We start from the raw sequence: 18,453 nt of genomic DNA on the forward strand, positions 1-18,453 counted from the left end.
CAATTTTGTATTTCCTTCCCTGGAAAATAACAACCAGTAAATACTTGAATGGATCCCAAAGCGCTTCCAGAAGGGAATATTTGGGGGGGGGTGGTGTTTGAGCAGAGCCGGGTTCTAACGTTAAGGACCCCACTGCAATGAACTCACCTTCCCCATTTAGGGCCTGACGTTGCATCACTTTAACCCACCTCTAACAGGGGGTGACGCTCCGGGGTTGGGGGGGGTTCAGCTGCTGCCGGCCGGTGAGTTTATGGGATTTAATAACTCATTTCACAGCTTTTTTTTGGGCTGGAAATGATGGGAATGGGGTCAGAACACTGCGAAGGGCCCGCACTGCGATGGGACACAGGCACCGCAGTGAGGCCCCTCAGTGCCCCCCCCCCAATAACAAACTCAACGCTTTGGGGTCCTCATAGCCTTTCCCTCACACACACCCCCCTCACAAATTGGGGCCAAAAACGCCTTTTTGGGTGCTCTTCCTCCAGCATTCCCTCGCCTCAAAGCTAAACCCGTTCCCGCGCACTGGAAAGGGGGGGGAATGGAAACGCTTAAAGTGGGGCTTTTTTCAGCGTTTCTGAGGTAAAATGTTCACCAAAACGCCCGTTCCGCGCACGGGCCGCCACACAGGGGCCATGGGGGGTGCGAACGGCGGCGTTGGGAGGCCCCAACCCGGCTGCCTCCCTCCCGGGACGGTGTCGGCTTCTCCTGTTGTGTAACGCGGCGGTAACGGGAGGAGGGGGGGGGGTTATGGGGGAAGCGGGTGCTGCCATGCCGGGCGCTCTCACCTTGCTGCCGGTCTCCATGGCGGCCCCGGCGCGGCGGCGGTGGCTGCGGTAGCGGCGGGACCGGGACGGGCGCGGGGGGGTCGGCGGAGCGGCGCGCGGCGGAGCGGAGCGGTGGCGCGCGGCCGCGGCGGGGGCATCAGAGCGGCTTAAGAGGGGCGGGGGGCGCGCGGCGGCGCGGGAGCGGCGGCGCCCATTGGGCGGCGGAGGGACACGGGGTGGGCGGGGCCGAGCGCGCAGGGGCGGGGCGAGGAGGGGGGCGTGCGCGGGGCGGGGAGGGGGGTGTGTGGGAAGGGAGGGGGGGAGCGCGCGTGCGGGGCTGCACGTGGGCGGTGGGGGAAGTGGCGGGGCCCGGCGCGTGAGCGTGAGTGTGTGCGCGCGTGAGGGCGCGCGGCGCGCGGGGGTGCGCGTGCACGTGGCTGTATCCGTGTGCATGTGTGTGTGTACATGTGTGTACGTGTGTGTACATGTGTGCGTGTGTGTGTGCGCATGTGTGTGTACGTGTGTGTGTGCATGTGTGTGTGCATGTGTGTGTGCATGTGTGTACATGTGTGTGCATGTGTGTGTACATGTGTGTGTGTGCATGTGTGTGTGCATGTGTGTACATGTGTGTGCATGTGTGTGTACATGTGTGTGTGCATGTGTGTGTGCATGTGTGTGTGCATGTGTGTGTGCATGTGTGTACATGTGTGTGCATGTGTGTGTACATGTGCGTGTACATGTGCATGTGCATGTGTGTGTGTGCGTGCATGTGTGTGTGCATGTGTGTGTGCATGTGTGTACGTGTGTGTGCATGTGTGTGTACATGTGCGTGTGCATGTGTGTGTGTGCGTGTGTGTGCATGTGTGTGTGCATGTGTGTGTACATGTGTGTACGTGTGTCTGTTTGCGTGTGTGTGCATGTGTGTGTGTACATGTGGGTGTACATGTGTGTGTGCATGTGTGTGTGTGTGTACAGGTGTATGTGTGCATGTACCTGTGTGTACATGTACCTGTGGGTACATGTGTGTGTACACATGTGTGTGCACGTACATGTGTGTGTGCGCATGTACATGTGTGTATATGTGTGTGTGTGCATGTACCTGTGTGTACATGTATGTGTGCATGTACCTGTGTGTACATGTGTTTTTGTGCATGTACATGTGTGTACACATGTGTGTGCTTGGACGTGTGTGTGCACGTATGAGTGTGCAAGGGTGAGTGTACGTGTGTGAGTGTGTGTGTGCCTGTACATGTGTGTGTGCAGCTATGAGTGTGCAAGGGAGTGTGTACGTGTGTGTGTACATGTACATGTGTATACACATGTGTGTGCCTGTACGTGTGTGTGCATCTATGAGTGTGCAAGGGGGTGCGTATATGTGTGTGTGTGCGTGTACATGTGTGTACACATGTGAGTGTGTGTTTGCCTGTACATGTGTGTGTGCAGCTATGAGTGTGCAAGAGTGAGTGTACATGTGCGTGTGTGTGTTCATATGTGAACACGTGTGTGTGTGCCTGTACATGTGTGTGCACCTGTGAGTGTGCAAGGGTGAGTGTACGTGTGTGTGTGTACATGGACATGTGTGTACACGTGTGAGATTGTGTGTGCCTGTACGTGTGTTTGTGCACCTATGAGTGTGCAAGGGGGTGTGTACATGTGTGTGTGCATGTACATGTGTATACACGTGCATGTGTAGAGGTGTGTGCCTGTACATGTATGTGTGCAGCTATGAGTGTGCAAGGGGCTATGTACATGTGTGTGTGTGCATGTACATGTGTGTACACATGTGAGTGTGCAAGAGCCTGTCCCTATACCTGTGTGTGCACCTATGAGTGTGCAAGGGTGTGCGTGGCTGGATATGTGGGTGCACGTGTGTGCGCGCATGTACAGGTGTGTACACGTGTGAATGTATGTGCGAGTGTGCAAGTGTTTGTACCTCCACCTGTGCGTGCACATGTGAATAAGCATGAAGCTATGCTTGCACATACGTGTGAGTGTGCAAGGCTGTGCCTCTGTGTGCTTGTGTGTGTGCACAAGCGTGCCTGTATGCATGCACATGTGTACATGCATGCACATGTGAGTGCACCTGTGTGTCTGCATGCGTGTGTGCACATCCATGTAAGCGAGTGTGTACCTGTACATGCGTGTACATGCGTGTGCCTGTAAACACGTGGCTGCAAGCCCCGTGAGCTGTGTACATGTGTGTGCACGCACATGTGTACGTGTATATGTGTGTGCATGTGTGCAACGCATCCCGTGTCCCACCAAGGGGATGCCATGGGGAGGGAACCAGGTTTGTGAAAACACAACAAATGTGGACAAAAAAAGACAAAAAATAGAAAAAAAGGGTAAAAAAACCCACAAAACACACACAAAAGGGGAAAAAAAAGGACAAAATATGCCAAAAAATTAAAAGGCAAAACGAAAATGTTTTAAGAATTCAAAAAAATTGAAATCAAAAGGAAAAATGGCGTAAGAAAGGCAAAAAGGCCAAAAAAAGGCAAAACCAGCAGAAAATCCCAATAGAGCTTAAAAATGGAAAAAAGTCCCCAAACTAAAAAAAAAAATGCTCAAAGGAAAAAAAAAGTAAAGAAAGGCAAAAAAAAAAAATCAAAAAGAAAAAGACAAAACATGATAAAAAATATCTTCTAAAAATGGTTAAAAAGGCAAAAAAATAAAAAGACAAAAAATAAAAAAATGCCAGAATAATAAAAAAAAAAAAGCTTAAAAAGGGCAAAAAAATTTCAAAAGCAGAAATTGGAAAAAAAAAAAAATCCAAAAATTCCTCCTCTCCGGTTCATTCATTTTCCCATTCATTCATTTTCCCATCCATTTCTTTTCCTAAAGCTGCAAAGTTTGGCCCCGAATTCATCCTTTGGGCGAATCCTCATCTCTGGCCTCCACCACATTCCCGGTGTCGGGATCCCAAACCCCTGCTTTAGTTGTGCCCCCCGGTTCTGCTCATCCCGGCTGGGAACCAGGGATGCTTTTTGCTGATGTGGCCTTTCCCTGGGTGTCCGGGAATGCTGATGGAGGGGAATGAGGCGGCAGCGGGATAATCCCGGCGGAGCCGATGGATGCAGGGGATTTAGGGGAGATATTGTCCGTCCCCATCCCTCAAATGGAGGGGGGGGAAGCGTTAAACCCATATCCCAGCGCTGCGGTGGTGTAGGAATAAGGGAAAACAAGGGGAAAATGGGATTTTATGTTTGGAGGGTCAAGGAGGGAGGGTTATGACCCATAGGGATGGGCTCAGGGGTTGGAATGATGGGAAGACCAAGGCCATGGCGATGGGCTCAGGAACTGGAACTGTGTCAAGGCCAGAGGCCACGGGGATGGGCTCGGCCTCTCCAAAGGGATTCCAGCTATGCTGGAAGTCAGAGACCACGGGGATGGGCTCAGGAACTGGAGTTGTGTCAGGGCCAGAGGCCACAGGGATGGGCTGAACCTCTCCTTCCTCAGCCACATTTGGGGCTCTGACTCACCGGTGTGGATCATAGACACACACACACGGAGCCAAAAATCCTAGATTATCCCTAAAAAAATATAGGGAAACCCATAGCACCTGATCTCTGATGCCGAGCATCCTTGGGATAAGATCAATCTGCTTCGATTGGGAATTTAGTGTTTGAGCTTGGAGGAGCTTTAGAATAAGTCCCTGAACCAAAAAAAAAGGGTTTTTTTTCCCCCCTCTTTTAAATCCAAGCAAAAATGCCCCAAAATGGGATTTTCCACCATCCCAATCTCTCCCCATGCCCCCAGAAATGAGAGAGTAAGAAATAAACCTACCAGAGCTTGGTATTCCTGGTGGAATTCCCTGCTGGAACCAGCTGCCAACCTCTGGCCAGGGCTGTACCCAGTGACCCTGTTACAAACCAGGTCATCCCGTGGCGGTTCCAGGATCTTGGAAGCTGCAGGTTGAGAAGGGATCAGGTCAGGAAGCGCCTAATGCTGGAAAACATCAGCCCAGGTGATGAAATCCAGGGCAAAGTCCATAAGGAAATTGGGATTTGTAATAAAATCAGATTGGGCAATGCCAGCACAACCTTCCCCAGGGATTCCAGGCCTAAAATAACCCAGGTTGGCTTTTCCATTGGGATTTCGTGTTGTTTCTAAAGGGGTTTTGGCTCCATCCCAGCAGCATCCCCGGTCCGGCTTGATGGATGCAGTGAAGCATCATTCCCATCGCCCCAACCTTGGAGACACCAAAGCTCTTTAACATAAACCAGGCTCGGATTTAACATCTGGATCCTCCTGGATTTCCCTTTTTGTCCTTAATCCAGGACTGGGTGAAGCCTTCTCCATGATAGACTGGGATTAAAGCACGTTAAACCGGTCCTTGGGTTGGAGTGAGAGTCGGACACTATATCCAAGGAATTGAGGACATTGAACCCAATACAAGCGATTGCTGTCAATTAATTGATCCCAATTAAGAAGCAATGAGTTTTCCAGGCTGGGCAGTGATTCTCTAGTCCTAAACCGTGCTGCTTTGGGTGGCTTTTCACCCTTTAACAATGGAAAAGAGTGGGAAATAAAGGGAATTTCTGCTTTAGCCATTAAAAGGGGGAAATGCTCCCTTGCTCCCGGGTCTTGCCAAGGTGGATTTTGCCTTTTAGCCCTTATTTTGCAGTTTTAGGGTTGCATGGAAACAAGGGGAGAAAAGAGGCCGGGGCTAAAAATACTCCGGTGAGTCACGGCATGGCACTGGGAATGTCGTGCCGATGGAGCCGGAGCTGAAAACCATGGGAAAAGGAGGGGGGAAAATCCATTTTCCCTTTGGCTTCATGCGTTACTGCATGAAAAAAGGGAGAAAAAGAGGGATCTATAAACACATATATATATCACACACATATATATGTCTATAATGCTGCTTTTCCCTGCACATAAAAACTCCTTGGGCTTCCCACACAGCCAAAATCACAGCAAAAAGGGGATTCCCCCCCTTTTCCCATAATATTGAGATGAAATAATTCCCATCTGTTGGAGTTTTGTCCCCTTCAGGAGCTGTTTCTGGAGCCAAAGGGGAGAGGCTGTTCGCAATCATGATGAATCAGTAATGATATTAAGCGTGTAAAGGCTGCTCCCACATCCTGATTTTCAGGGATGCTCTTTTTTGGTTGATTTTTGATCGATTCCATTGTTTTTCCCCCCATTCCCACCATGGGGGAGATGGGAGTGGGTCCAAGGTGGGGGGGGGGGGGGTTCAGCCATTGGGATCTTCTCTGCTTGGGTGGAAAAAGGGTGGAAAAGGGACACTTGGCCTGGTTACTGCCCTGAGGCCACCAAGGTCGTTGTGATAAGGGATGTGGGAGCAAGAGTCACAAGGGAAAGGGTCCCCTGTCACCTCGCACCCAGCATCCTCCCCTCCCAGCATCGCCATCCCAGCAGGAATCCACCCAAACCTGCAGGATTCAGGAATTCTCCACATTTTTTGGGGGGGAATCTAGAGAAATCATGGGTTTCCACCCAGTGATGGGTTTTTTTGGAGGCAGATTTTAGCCTATCCATTGCATGTTCCCTGCTGGGCTTGGCAAAGCCAAAAATGCTGTTTCTTCACCCAAAACAGCCCAATCTTACTGATTTAAGGCATCCTGGCAGCCTGCAAGCTGCTGGTGCAGAGGGAATATCCTTCTGCCCATCGAATGGGCTTTCTGTGATTCATGGGGAGGCTGCAAAGAGGCTGAAGGAGGATTTTGGGGTTGAATTTCATGGATTTGGGGGACAGGGGGTGCACAAATACGGTTTTAGAGGCTGGAAGCATCATCACTGTTGGAATATTGAAGTCAACGGTGGGCTGGGGGCTGCTGAGCATCTCCTGGTGGGATGCAGGGCGGGATGCTCCTCGCATCCTGCGTCAGGTAAAGCAGGAAGATCTAAAGAGCTTTTGGGATGCTGCATGGGACACCATTCCCGTTTTAGTTAATGAATGTCACTAACAGTATCCCCCTCTCCACACAATCCATAGCCAGGTTTGTTTTCCCTTCCCTGCACCCATAGGGAGCATGTGGGATATCGAGTGCAGGCAGCGTTGCCTTCCCAAGCAATGAAACACCAGAAAGTGAAAGGAAAAGCTCTCAAATCCTCAGTTCTTGCATTAAAAACCCCTCCAGCCACGGGCAAGATGGGCTTTGCCCCCCCCATCCCATCCCATCCCTTTGCTGGACTGGGAAGAGCCCAGTTTGTGCACTGGGAATAGGTCGGAGCAGGCTCGCGTCGGCAATTACCTCCCCGCAGGAAGAGGGATTAGTGCCCATTACCTAATTAACGCTCTGAATAATAATTAGTCAGGTATTTCTTTGCTCTTCAGCCCTAAAACCTCCTTTGCAGGGGCATGTTCTGAAGCCCGTCCCGCACATCAAAGGCCTTGCTGCTAATTTAGGAGCTAAAACAGGAGTAATTCACCCCCTTAACCCTGGGGCAGCGACCATCACCCGGCCTCAGGCCTCAGCGCAGGCACTGGGGTTTGGGGTCCTCCTCCTCCAGGATGATGTAGTTTGGTTTTGAGGGGGCCCTCATCCTCCCAAGAGGGTGCAAATTGATTTGGGGGGGGCCTTTTAATCCCCAAAAGGTGCAATTTGGCTTCTTTCAAAGTCATCATCCTTCCAAGAGGATGCAAATGGGGTTTGGGGGGGGTCATAATCCTCCTGTGGTGATGCAGTTTGACTTTTGGGGGTCCTCATCTTCCCAGGGTGATCCAGGTTGATTTTTGGGGGGGGTCAGTGTACTTCCAGGATAATACAGTTTGATTTGGGTGGAGGTCTCATCCTCATAGGAAGATACAACTGGATTTTGGGGGGGTCATCGTCCTCCCAGGATGATTCAAGTTGATGACCAGGGGGTCACCATACATCCAGGATAACACAGTTTGATTTTGGAAGGGTCTTCATCATCCCAGGAAGATGCAATTTGACTTTTGGGGGTCATCATGCTTCCAGGATAATGTAGTTTGATTTGGGGGGGGGCTCTCATCATCATGGGAAGCCGCAGCTTGACTTTTGGGGTATCATCCTCCTCTCAGGATGCTGCGCATTGAGTTTTTAGGGCTCCTCATCATGCCAAGATGCTGCCGCTTGATCTCCTGGGGGATGCTCCCATCCACCCTCCATCCCTCAAGGACTCATCCGCCCTCTCCATAACCCCATTCCCCAACCTCATGACTCAGCATCTCCTGGGTATCCAGGAGCCAGGTTGCAAAACTCCTGACTTGACCCGTTCCCTTCCAAGTTGGAGGAGAAGAAGAAAAAGCCGCGCCGCCGGCTCGCCTCCAAGAAAAACCTCCCCAAACCAACCCATCAGCCTCGGGATTCATCCCCAATTCCCATTTCGGCTTCAGAAATGAGGAATTAAAGCAGGCTGGAGAGAAATTATCTGTATTAGGATGGTTATTATGAGCTGCGTCAGGCGGGGAGAGGTGACGAGTCAGCAGATGCACGCCCTGAGCGTGATGGGCGAGATAAAGCCGAGCTCCCAACCTTTTCCCTCATGGATTAGGGGATATTCTCCCTGGGTTTTTTAGGGGATGGGGGGGTGCAAACCCATTGGAGAGAATCGATGGAAAACATCTCCCCGAATCCATCCCCCCCATTGGTTTCCTTGCGGTGCTGAGAAGAGTCTCCCAATTATAAGAATTAAAGGAAGGAAATTGGAAACGCGGCCCCCGTTGGAGTAATTAAAGCCCAAGGTCTTAACGAACGGCTGATTAAACACAAAAAGCCAAAGGAAAGGGAAATTCTGCTCGTTAGAGGGAGCGGAGGCAGCAAAGGGGGGCTCGGACCCCCCAAATATAGGGGGTGACCTATAGGGTCTTGCAGGGAAAGGGGAATCGATGCCATTTACTCTTGAATCCCTAACCTTGGGAGGTTTTCCCGGCTGGATTTGGCTGGAGGAGATGCCAAGAGGCCTTATCTGGGATGGCTGCAAGGTTTAAGGCTTTTAAATCCAGTTCTAATGGAGCCTTAAAGACCCCGATGGCAAAACCGGCTCCGGTATCTTCCAGGTTGGATTTTCCTTCCCCATTCCCAGGGGCTGTAAATGCGATGGGACCGGTTCACAGCCCCAGGTATGTGCTGAAGGGCAAACGGGGCCCGAGGCCCTCCCTGAGTGTATAGGAGCAGGGTATCCCGCTTCATCCTCACCCCACATCCCCTAAAGTCTTTGTGCACCTGCAAAAGCGGCTCTTCCCTTGTTTCCAGGCTTTGCTTCTCGTGCAATCCATGCGATTCCAAGCAAATCCACACAATCATTCCATGTAACTCTATGCAATCTGATGCAATCCCATGCAATCCATGTGATCATTCCATGCAACTCCATGCAATCTGACACAATCCCATTGCAGTCATTCCATGCAATCCCAACAACTCCAATGCAATGCCAACAATCCCAATGCGATCCCATGCAATCATTCCATGCAACTCCATGCAATCTGACACAATCCCATTGCAATTATCCCATGCAATCCCAACAACTCCAATGCAATGCCAACAATCCCAATGCGATCCCATGCAATCATTCCATGCAATCCATGCAATCTGACACAATCTTATTGTGATCATCCCATGCAATCCCAAACAACCCCAATGCAATCCCAACAATCCCAATGCAATCCCAACAACCCCAATGCAATTCCATGCAATCATTCCATGCAGCTCCATGCAATCTGACACAATCCCATTGCTATCATCCCATGCAATCCCAAACAATCCCAATGCAATCCCATGCAATCATTCTATGCAACTCCACGCAATCTGACACAATCCCATTGCTATCATCCCATGCAATCCCAACAACCCCAATGCAATCCCATGCAATCATTCCATGCAACTCCATGCAATCTGACACAACCCCATTGCTATCATCCCATGCAATCCCAAACAACCCCAATGCAATCCCAACAATCCCAATGCAATCCCAACAACCCCAATGCAATCCCATGCAATCATTCCATGCAACTCCATGCAATCTGACACAATCCCATTGCAATCATCCCATGCAATCCCAAACAACCCCAATGCAATCCCATGCAATCATTCCATGCAACTCCACACAATCTGACACAACCCCATTGCAATTATCCCATGCAATCCCAAACAACCCCAATGCAATCCCATGCAATCATTCCATGCAACTCCACACAATCTGACACAACCCCATTGCTATCATCCCATGCAATCCCAAACAACCCCAATGCAATTCCATCAATCCCCATGCAATCCCAAACCCCAATGCAATTCCATGCAATCATTCCATGCAACTCCACACAATCTGACACAACCCCAATGCAATCCCATGCAATCCCAAACCCCAATGCAATCCCATGCAATTCCATGCACCTGCATGCAACCTGACAAAATACGATTTCCAACCATCCCATGCAATCCCATGCAATCCCAAACAACCCCATGCATTCATTCCATGCAACTCCATGCACTTTCATACACCTTTTCCCTTGGTCTCCGGCTTTGCTTCCCATGCAATCCATGCAATTCCCAGCCATCCATGCAATCATTCCTTGCAACTCCATGCCATCCGACACAAACTCCATTGCAATCACCCCCTGCGATCCCAAACAACCCCACGCAACTCCATGCGATCCGACACAACCCCATGCAATCATCCCATACAACCCCATGCGATCCCAAAAGCCGGACCCCAAGGGCAGCATCACCGCTGCATCCCGCAGGGAGGGTGGGATTGAGCCGGAGCGAACCCCCCGGCGCTGGATTTCGAGCACTGAATTCCTTGCATAAAGAGAAGAGGGAGATAGGAAAATGCTGGAAAAGCGAATGCTTCCCGGCACGTCCCGGCATGCCGGAAAACCGGCCCGGCTGCAAGCGCACCAGTGTGCTTAGGGGATGCTTCATACAAACCCCCCACACACACACCGCAGTCCTTCAGGTGCTCCAGATTCTGGGATGCGGAGTGGGAATCATCGGGATGGGGAGCGATCCCGGTTGGATGCAGCCACGTTTTGGGGGTGTCCCAACGAGGTCACCCTTGGATGCCGGTCCCACGCAGCCGCTTTCATCCCTGCCTCGGTTTTAGCTTCCCGAATTCTTGTGGCTTTTGGGATTATTCCCTGCATTGGATGTGGGGTTTATTTATACCTCCTGGACTCATTCCCTGGATCCTCGTTGGGGGGGGTGTCAATGTTTTAGGGACCCCCGACCCTAAGGACCCCCCAAAAATGATGCTCGGTTTCTGTGATGGGAGCAAACGAATCCCTCTTTCCAACCAGACCCCCCTCTTTTCCAAAACAGCTCCATCCCGGAGCTGCAGGGACCTGTCCTCAGGAACCCCAACACTTTGGGATGTGGGGCCAGGCCAAGGCTTGTTGCCTCCTGTTGCAATCACTGGGGCCTGTTGCTGGATGGGAGCTGGGAGGGCGGCGGAGCTCTGCTCCGGCATGTTGGCTGCCAATGGAGGCTGAGCCCTGGGGAGCTCGTGACATCCATAGGTGCCTTTTCCCAGTGGGATTGGTGGGGTCTGTAAGGGGATGAGGGGTATCCATGGGGTGAAGGAAAAGTATCCATGGGGGGAATGAGCATCCATGGGGGGAAAACATCCATGGAGTGAGGGGTATCTATGGGGTGAAGGGCATTCATGGGGTGAAGAACATCCATGGAGTGAAGAACATTCCATAGAGGGAAAGGCATCCATGGGAGGAAGAGCATCCACGGGATGAGGAGTGTGTGGGGTGAAGAACATTCTACGGAGTGAAGGGTATCCATGGAGGCAAGAACATTCTATGGAGTGAAAGAACATCCATGGACTGCAGAACGTTCCATAGAGGGAAAGGCATCCATGGAAGGAAGAACATCCATGGGATGAGGAGCGTGTGGGGTGAAGAACCAAGAATTCTATGGAGTGAAGGAACATCCATGGGGTGAAGCGTAATCCATGGATGGAATAAAGGACATCCATGGGGGGAAAGAGGGGAATAACATCCATGGGGTGACCACCAGAAGACGCGCAGGGAGCACCACAGAGAGGGACCGGGTACAGGTCTCTATGGGATGGATTCTGTGGTGACACCCAGCAAGCACCCGTGCAGGACGTGGGGAGCAGAAGGAGGAGGAGGAGGAGGAGGAGGAGCTGCTTCCTCATACCAAGCTCTTGCTCAAGGCGGAGGGCAGCGGGGCCGGGCATGTAGCGGCCTGACGCTGCGGTGATGGGCACCGTCTTGCCCTGGAGCAGGCAGCTGCTCCTCCCTGTCTCTCCCGATCTCCTCATCCCTGCTTTTTGGGATGCTCTGGAGAGGGACTGCTCCCTTTGTGTGCTCACGGTCCTTGCACACTCATCCCTTTGCACACTCGCTCCCCTCGCACGCTCACTGCTTCCATAGGGATCTGATCCCGAATTAACCCAGGGAAGCACAAATCACCTCATTGCCCCCTAAAACCCAATCTGGGATCACCCCAATGGTGACAGCGAAGAAGCAGCCCCCATGAGCGCAAGGAACTCTTTGTCCCATCACGATCCCATCGGATTCCGGTGGGATCCGAGGCCGCGGGAGCCGCTCGCCCCTTTCCCACGCCCCAGCCCCTCTCGGGGGGGTATTTTCACTGCCCCCCGCAGCGGGACCTTTTCAATCCCTTCCCCTGCCCAAGGTTTCCTCCCAGCTTCCTGGCCCGCCTGTTTGTTCCCTTTCCCGCTCCCAAATCCCGGATTTCTTTGTTCGCCCGACGGTAATTTTCCATCGAGGGCTGTAAATTCCCGCACGGCCCGGCCGAAAAATCCATATCCCACATCATCCTTATGATTCCTATAGGCACTAAAAGCTGCTTTATTCACCCACCAAATCCCTCCGTTTGATTTCCAGAGAAGGTTGGGAAGGTGTGAAAATAAACCTGGGAAAGCGAAGAGAATGGAATAATGGCAATAAATAGGATTCTACAGGGGAGATTTTGCCGAAAACACCGTTTTTCCCCAAGATTTGAGGAAAATTGTGCAGTGTCATCCGTTGGAAACGGATGAACAGCTGGATCTGGGATGCCAGGGAACATCTGGAAGGGTTTTATTCCTGGGATATGGATATAAGTACTTGTGTGGTGTTTTCCTTATGGAGGAAAACCCTGAGGAACCGATTTGGGATGAGCTGAAGGCTGGTACCCAGCTGAGGTGCTGGGATGTGAGGAGATGAGCTGGGCAGAGAGGCTCAGACACTGTATTATATGTATACATACACACACATATATATATATGGAGTGGCTGGGGTCTATTTTGCATTAAAACCCTGCCAAATCCTATATCTAAGCATCTATGAATGTTTGGGGTCTTTTTTTGAGTAGAAAGCCACAAAATTTGGGGTAAAACTCTCTATATGGAGGGTTTGGGGTCATTTTTTGCACTGGGAACCTGCAGTATTTGATGTATATAAATATATATGTGGGGTTTTGAGGTCTTCCTTACAGTGGAAAGCTGCACACTTATGTATAGAAACCCTTGTGATTATAGGAAGATAATGTATTAATGTATTAATAACATTATATAGAGTATAATATAGTATATAATAAACATATAGTAATATACTCTGCTAATATAATATGGGATAATATAACATGGTGTACTATGACATGATATAGCATCATATAACAAAGTACATATATATATAAAGTAAAAATGTAATCTAATATAGTATTATAGAATATAATAGAGTAGAATATTGATTTCTATATGAATATGATGCAATAGTATGTAACTATTACTAAATTAAATAGAATGATTAAATATACCAAAGTAATAACAATAAAATTTCATCTTTCAAATCCTTCCTAAAGGATTTTCCTACTAAAACTCCCATTTTCCAGTCCCTTTCTCTAAGGAGACGCAGAGCAAGAACCATCCCACCGAAGGGAACATTGGGATAAGGCCATGCAGACTCATGCCACCCGTGGCACTGGCCATAAGCCCTTGAGGCCTCATTTAAATCCCACCTAATTTGATTAGGGAGGATTTTCCAAGCCTTAGGAGAACTCCATCCATGGATCGAAGCTTGTTTTGGGATGCGGGACACCCCTCAGCATCCTGCTTGCGGTGAGGACCAGCCTCACCCTGGGTACTGCGGGTTGGGATACGGTACCCGCAGCATCCTCCTGCATCCCACCGCTCACCAGGAAAGGCCTTAATGAGCCTTAATCCTTATTTTTTCCAGGCATTAACATTTCTGGGATGCTGTTCCCGGCCGTCACCTGACGTCTGAGGCGGGTTGGAGAGGGGGGGTGTGTGTGTGTGTGTGGATTTTGATGCCTGGTTTTGTTTTCCTCTTCCCGGAACACCCGGAGAACAAACCCAAAAACCCAAGAAAGGAATAAACCAAACCCGAGGCGGGGGTCATGTTCATGGGGTCAGGAAAATTCCAGAAAGGTGGAAAAAAACCCCGCCGTGTTTATTTAGCTCAGGAAAGCCCAAATGAAAGCCCTCCCGGCGCTATTGAAGGCGGGATGTGCATTGTGCCGAGTGGGGCCCGCGCCGGGTGCAGCGGGGGGAACAAAGCAGTGGGAACCCCCTGTGGGGAGGGAGCGAGGAGGAGGAGGAGGAAGATGAAGAAGAAGAGGATGAGGAGGATGAGGGCGAGGTGCGAGCGCTCCTCATCTGCTCCAGCACAAAGCCATTCCCTCCCTGCAGTCGATATTCCCAAAGGAGCGATGTCAAGGGAAACATGGGGGGGGGGACAGTAAAATAATAAATGTCATTAGTTTTCTTTTCCTATTATTTTTAATTATTATTTTAATTTTTTATTCGTTTATTTTTGCATTATTTTGGTTTTCCTTCTTTTTTTTGGCTATTCCTTTATTTTTAATTCATTTTTATCTTTATCTCCGTCTCTTTTTAACCCTTTCTTTTTATTTTTTCATTCCTTTCTTTTTATTCTTATTCCTTTATTTTTTATCCTTGTCATTTATATCCTTTTTTAATTTTTGTTTATTCCTTTATTTCTGCTTTAATTTTTATTCTTTTTTTTCCTTCTTTACTTTCTCATCCTTTTCTATTTTACCCTTTCACTTTTTTATCCTTTTATCCTTTCACTTTTCCCTTTCTTTTCCCACTCCTTTACTTTTACCCTTGTCTCTTCCCACATCATTTCACATCTCCTTCCTTTAAAGCCATGTCTCTGTTTCTCCACTCCTACTCCTGCAGCTTTCCTCCTGCATTCGTCCATTCCCTCATCACTCATTTGCTGATGCTGTTGCATTAGTTTAGTTCTTCCATCCCTTCAATCATGCTTAGTTTCCCATTGGCTTCCTTCTTGCCTGGCTTTGTTTCGATTTTCATGTATTCTTTATTATATATTTCAATTTATTTTATTATTTATTCATCATTATTTCATTTTATATTTATTTTATTATTCATTTTTATCCCCCTGTCGGTTCATTTCCCTCCTGTTTAGCTTCTTCTTTCCATTTTCCCCTTCTTTTTCCTTCCAAACGGCCACTCTGCGCCTCACTTCTGCGTTATTCGTTCCATTCTTTCCATTTCTGCCTTGACTTCTTTTGCACTATTTTACTTTTGCCTCATTTTCCTTTAAATTCGTTCACTTTCACATTATTTATTCTCTTCCTTTTGCATTATTCTTCAAATGAACTAATCCATTTTGCCCATTTTCCACCGTTTTCCCCCATATCCAGCCTTTCCAGCGCATCTTCTGCCTGCCCAGGCACATCCACCCCAGCTCACCCCTCAACCTTCCATTTGTCATGTCCCGTGTCTCCCAAGACCCAGGGCTAAATCCATTCAAAACCCTATTTTAAAGCCATTTAAATGGAGTATTTCCTTTCTGAAACACAAGAAGTAGAATTAAACTTATCATTATTATTATTGCAAAGGGTGGATTGGGGTCTAGGTGATGGGTAGAGGAGGAAAAGGGAGTTTAGGGGACTGCAAAGGGGCTGCATGCTCTAATCTGGGCTTATCTTTAGGTTTATGGCTTTAAGCTGGCTCTAACTGCATAAATATCCCTCTTTGAGGGGGGCTGTTGATGTAAAAAGTAGCTTTGGGGGTGGAAATGCAGCTCCCTGGGCCCCCCTTCAGTGCCAATAGGTGTCCTGGGGTGGAAAAATCAACTTATTGGGGGACCTGGCACTGCAGAAATGGGTCTTTTTGGGGTCCCATACTGCCAAACCGGGTTTATTGGGGGATATCAGGCTGGGAAAATGAGGTTTATTGGGAGACCCAACACTGCAAAAGGAATGGGTCTGATGGGCTGGAAAAGGGGGGCTCTTGAAGACCCCAGTATTGCAGGAATTGGTTTATTGGGGGACCCCAATGCTACAGAAAGGGGTGCTTTGAGGGATCCCCTACATCAAAAATAGGTTTATTGGGGAATTCTAGCGCTGCAGAACCGGGTTTCTGGGGGGAATCTGAATGCACCAGAAATGGGTCTCTTGGGGAACCACATCCTCCAACACTTGATCTCTTTTGGGGGGATTCTAACCCTGCAAAAATAGGTTTATTACTGGGAGACCATGCTGAAAAAACGAGGGGTTGGGGGACCCCAATAATGCAAAGAATGGGGTTTATTGAAATGAATCTTGTTGGAGACCCCATACTGTTTGGGAGGAGACCCAAACCCCCCTACAGCAGGGACTGGGAGGGATGCTGCGGTGTTGGGGATCACGGAGGTTTCAGGGTGCGAGGCCTTTTGTGCCCTAAAAAGGGGATTTTGGGGTGCGTTTTGCAGGCTGGGTTTGCTGAAGGCACAGATCGGGGATCAGGGAATTAGCAGATCAGCAGGAAAAATCCCACGGGGATAACAGCGGCCCCTGAGCCATGAACCGAAACCTGAACACCGCTTCCCAAAACCAGGCTTTTGCAGCTTTAATCCTTCTTTTGGGGGGCTCAAGGGCACTTCCCACGTGGAATGGGCTGGGAAATCCCTGGGACCCTTGGTGCAAACCTGGAACCCCGCTTTGCAATCCTGGGGTGCTTTATAACAAGCCTGGGGATCCCATTGTGTAAATCAGGGCTCTTCTCTTAACACTGGGACCCTATGTGAGAAGTCTAAGGTGCCTTTTCTTCACCCTGGGTGCCTTTTTACAGCACTGGGACACCTTTTTCCAACCCTAGAGGGCTTTTTCCATGTATAGAGCCCTTTTTGGCCAACCTGATGCTCTTTTTCCTCTCTCCCATTGACCGAGCATCATTTGGCAAAGCATCCTCATTCCCCTGTGAAAGGCAAGGGGGCTGCAACGTTTCTTGCCTCCACAATGGGACATCTCACCAGCTTCAGCACCAAATATCTCCCCCATGAGGGTCGCATCCAACCCCAGAAAGGGATGTTTGCGCTTCCCTCACCTTCCTGGCCATAAAAGAAAGGGGATTTGGGGGCATCTTAAAGGCATAAACCAGGGGTCAATTTGTGTATAATGCATTGCTTAAGAATAGAAAAGCTGGGACTTCTCATTGCTTGTCTTTAGGAGCTCTTATGTAGCTTGAAGAAGTAGAGTTTTGCTGGATTTCTATCATCCACTTCTATTCCTGGGCATGATTTCCCATTTCCAGGCAGGGAAAAAACCCTTAAATTATATAAAATAGCATAATTTTATTATTATTATTATTATGCACTTCTGAAACCAAGCCTAAAAGCTGCAGGAGGATGCTTGAGGGCAGCGCTATGGGTCGAGATTCCAATAAACCCAGGCTAAGCAGCAGACCCAGACGTGGGATTTGGGAGCACGTGGCCCAGCAGGAAATACCTTCGAGCATCTATAGTTTGATTTCAGTTTGATGAATAACGGGTCTGTTCTTCCTTAGGAGCTGGTGGCGGATTAAGCCGGAGGCAGCTACATTGGGGTTGGGTTCTCCCTTTCCATGCTGGGAAATGGGTTCTCAATGTATACCTTTGTATTTTATATATAACTATATATAAATATATGTGTGATGTGTGTGTATATATATAGTGTATAGATTATGCTATATGCATCACCCATATAACTCAGACTAAGGGATTTCAAAGCTCCCCCCAGTGATGCAAGAATCATAAATACAACCCAAATCCCCCTTTTTCTCCACTTTAAACACCGGGATGGACCCACTGCATTGAGCATCTTCCCCTTCCACATGTGGGACACCGGGATGCTAATCCTGGACAACTCTGCCCGGAAGGATTTATTGGGGGGGTACCCATTAAATCAGTGCATTTCATAGGCTCCATTGGCTCTGCAGGTGGGTGAGGGGCTGCGGTGGGACGTGCTGGTTGGGGCAGATCAATGGGGCCAGGCAGGCTTTATTTACATTAAGTTGCTCCTGCTGGTGCATGGGGCTGGAAAATAGAAAGCGACGGCTCCGGTGGCTCCGTTGGCCCCGGCCCCGGCCTCTCCCGGCTTGCTGAGCTGGAATAATTGGCAGGGTTTTTGTTCGAGGTTATCCCAGTCTCGAGGCTGCTGAGGTAGAAAATGCAACGGAGAGGGGAAGGAGGCTGAACCCACAGGGGTTCCTGCGCTTCCAGGGCTTCCATTGCCCTAAGTCATGGGGATATCGTGGTGGAATTGAGGCTGGTTTAAGGTAAATTCGGGTCTTGTTTGGTGCCTTCTTCTTTGGGAGCATCCTTCACGGCTGCGTCTTCCTTGTACCCTCCTCTTCATCAGCATCCCCCAGCCCAGCTCCCCTGTATCTCCCAATGTGCATTGACCTGGGAATCTTGGTGATCCTACATTGGTCCTTCCTCTGTTTGCTTGACCTGGGAGGGTCCAAACTG

The 18,453-nt window shown here is 49.5% G+C and overlaps 2 protein-coding genes across 3 annotated transcripts in view; one reads left to right on the forward strand and one right to left on the reverse strand.

The window, feature by feature from the left end:
• Positions 1 to 18,453, forward strand: part of SVBP (small vasohibin binding protein) — a 152,963-nt gene that overhangs the window by 75,060 nt on the left and 59,450 nt on the right. The window contains exon 1 of one of the 2 annotated variants that reach the window (XM_061379577.1): positions 1,136 to 1,139. The exons of the other annotated variant lie outside the window; for it this stretch is intronic. The gene's annotated coding sequence lies outside the window, so the exon portion shown is untranslated. Of the gene's footprint in view, positions 1 to 1,135; positions 1,140 to 18,453 lie in introns of those variants that run through there. 2 annotated transcript variants of the gene reach the window in all.
• Positions 1 to 18,453, reverse strand: part of SLC2A1 (solute carrier family 2 member 1) — a 225,271-nt gene that overhangs the window by 10,508 nt on the left and 196,310 nt on the right. The window contains exon 2 of the mRNA XM_061379536.1: positions 786 to 823. Coding sequence (XP_061235520.1) covers positions 786 to 803 — 18 coding nt within the window. The 5' untranslated portion in view covers positions 804 to 823. The remainder of the gene's footprint in view (positions 1 to 785; positions 824 to 18,453) is intronic.

The sequence above is a fragment of the Neopsephotus bourkii genome, unplaced genomic scaffold (assembly GCF_033783945.1).
Source record: "Neopsephotus bourkii isolate Nb327-2 ecotype Australia unplaced genomic scaffold, CSIRO-AGI_Nbou_v1 NB_1778, whole genome shotgun sequence".
NCBI lineage: Eukaryota > Metazoa > Chordata > Aves > Psittaciformes > Psittacidae > Neopsephotus > Neopsephotus bourkii.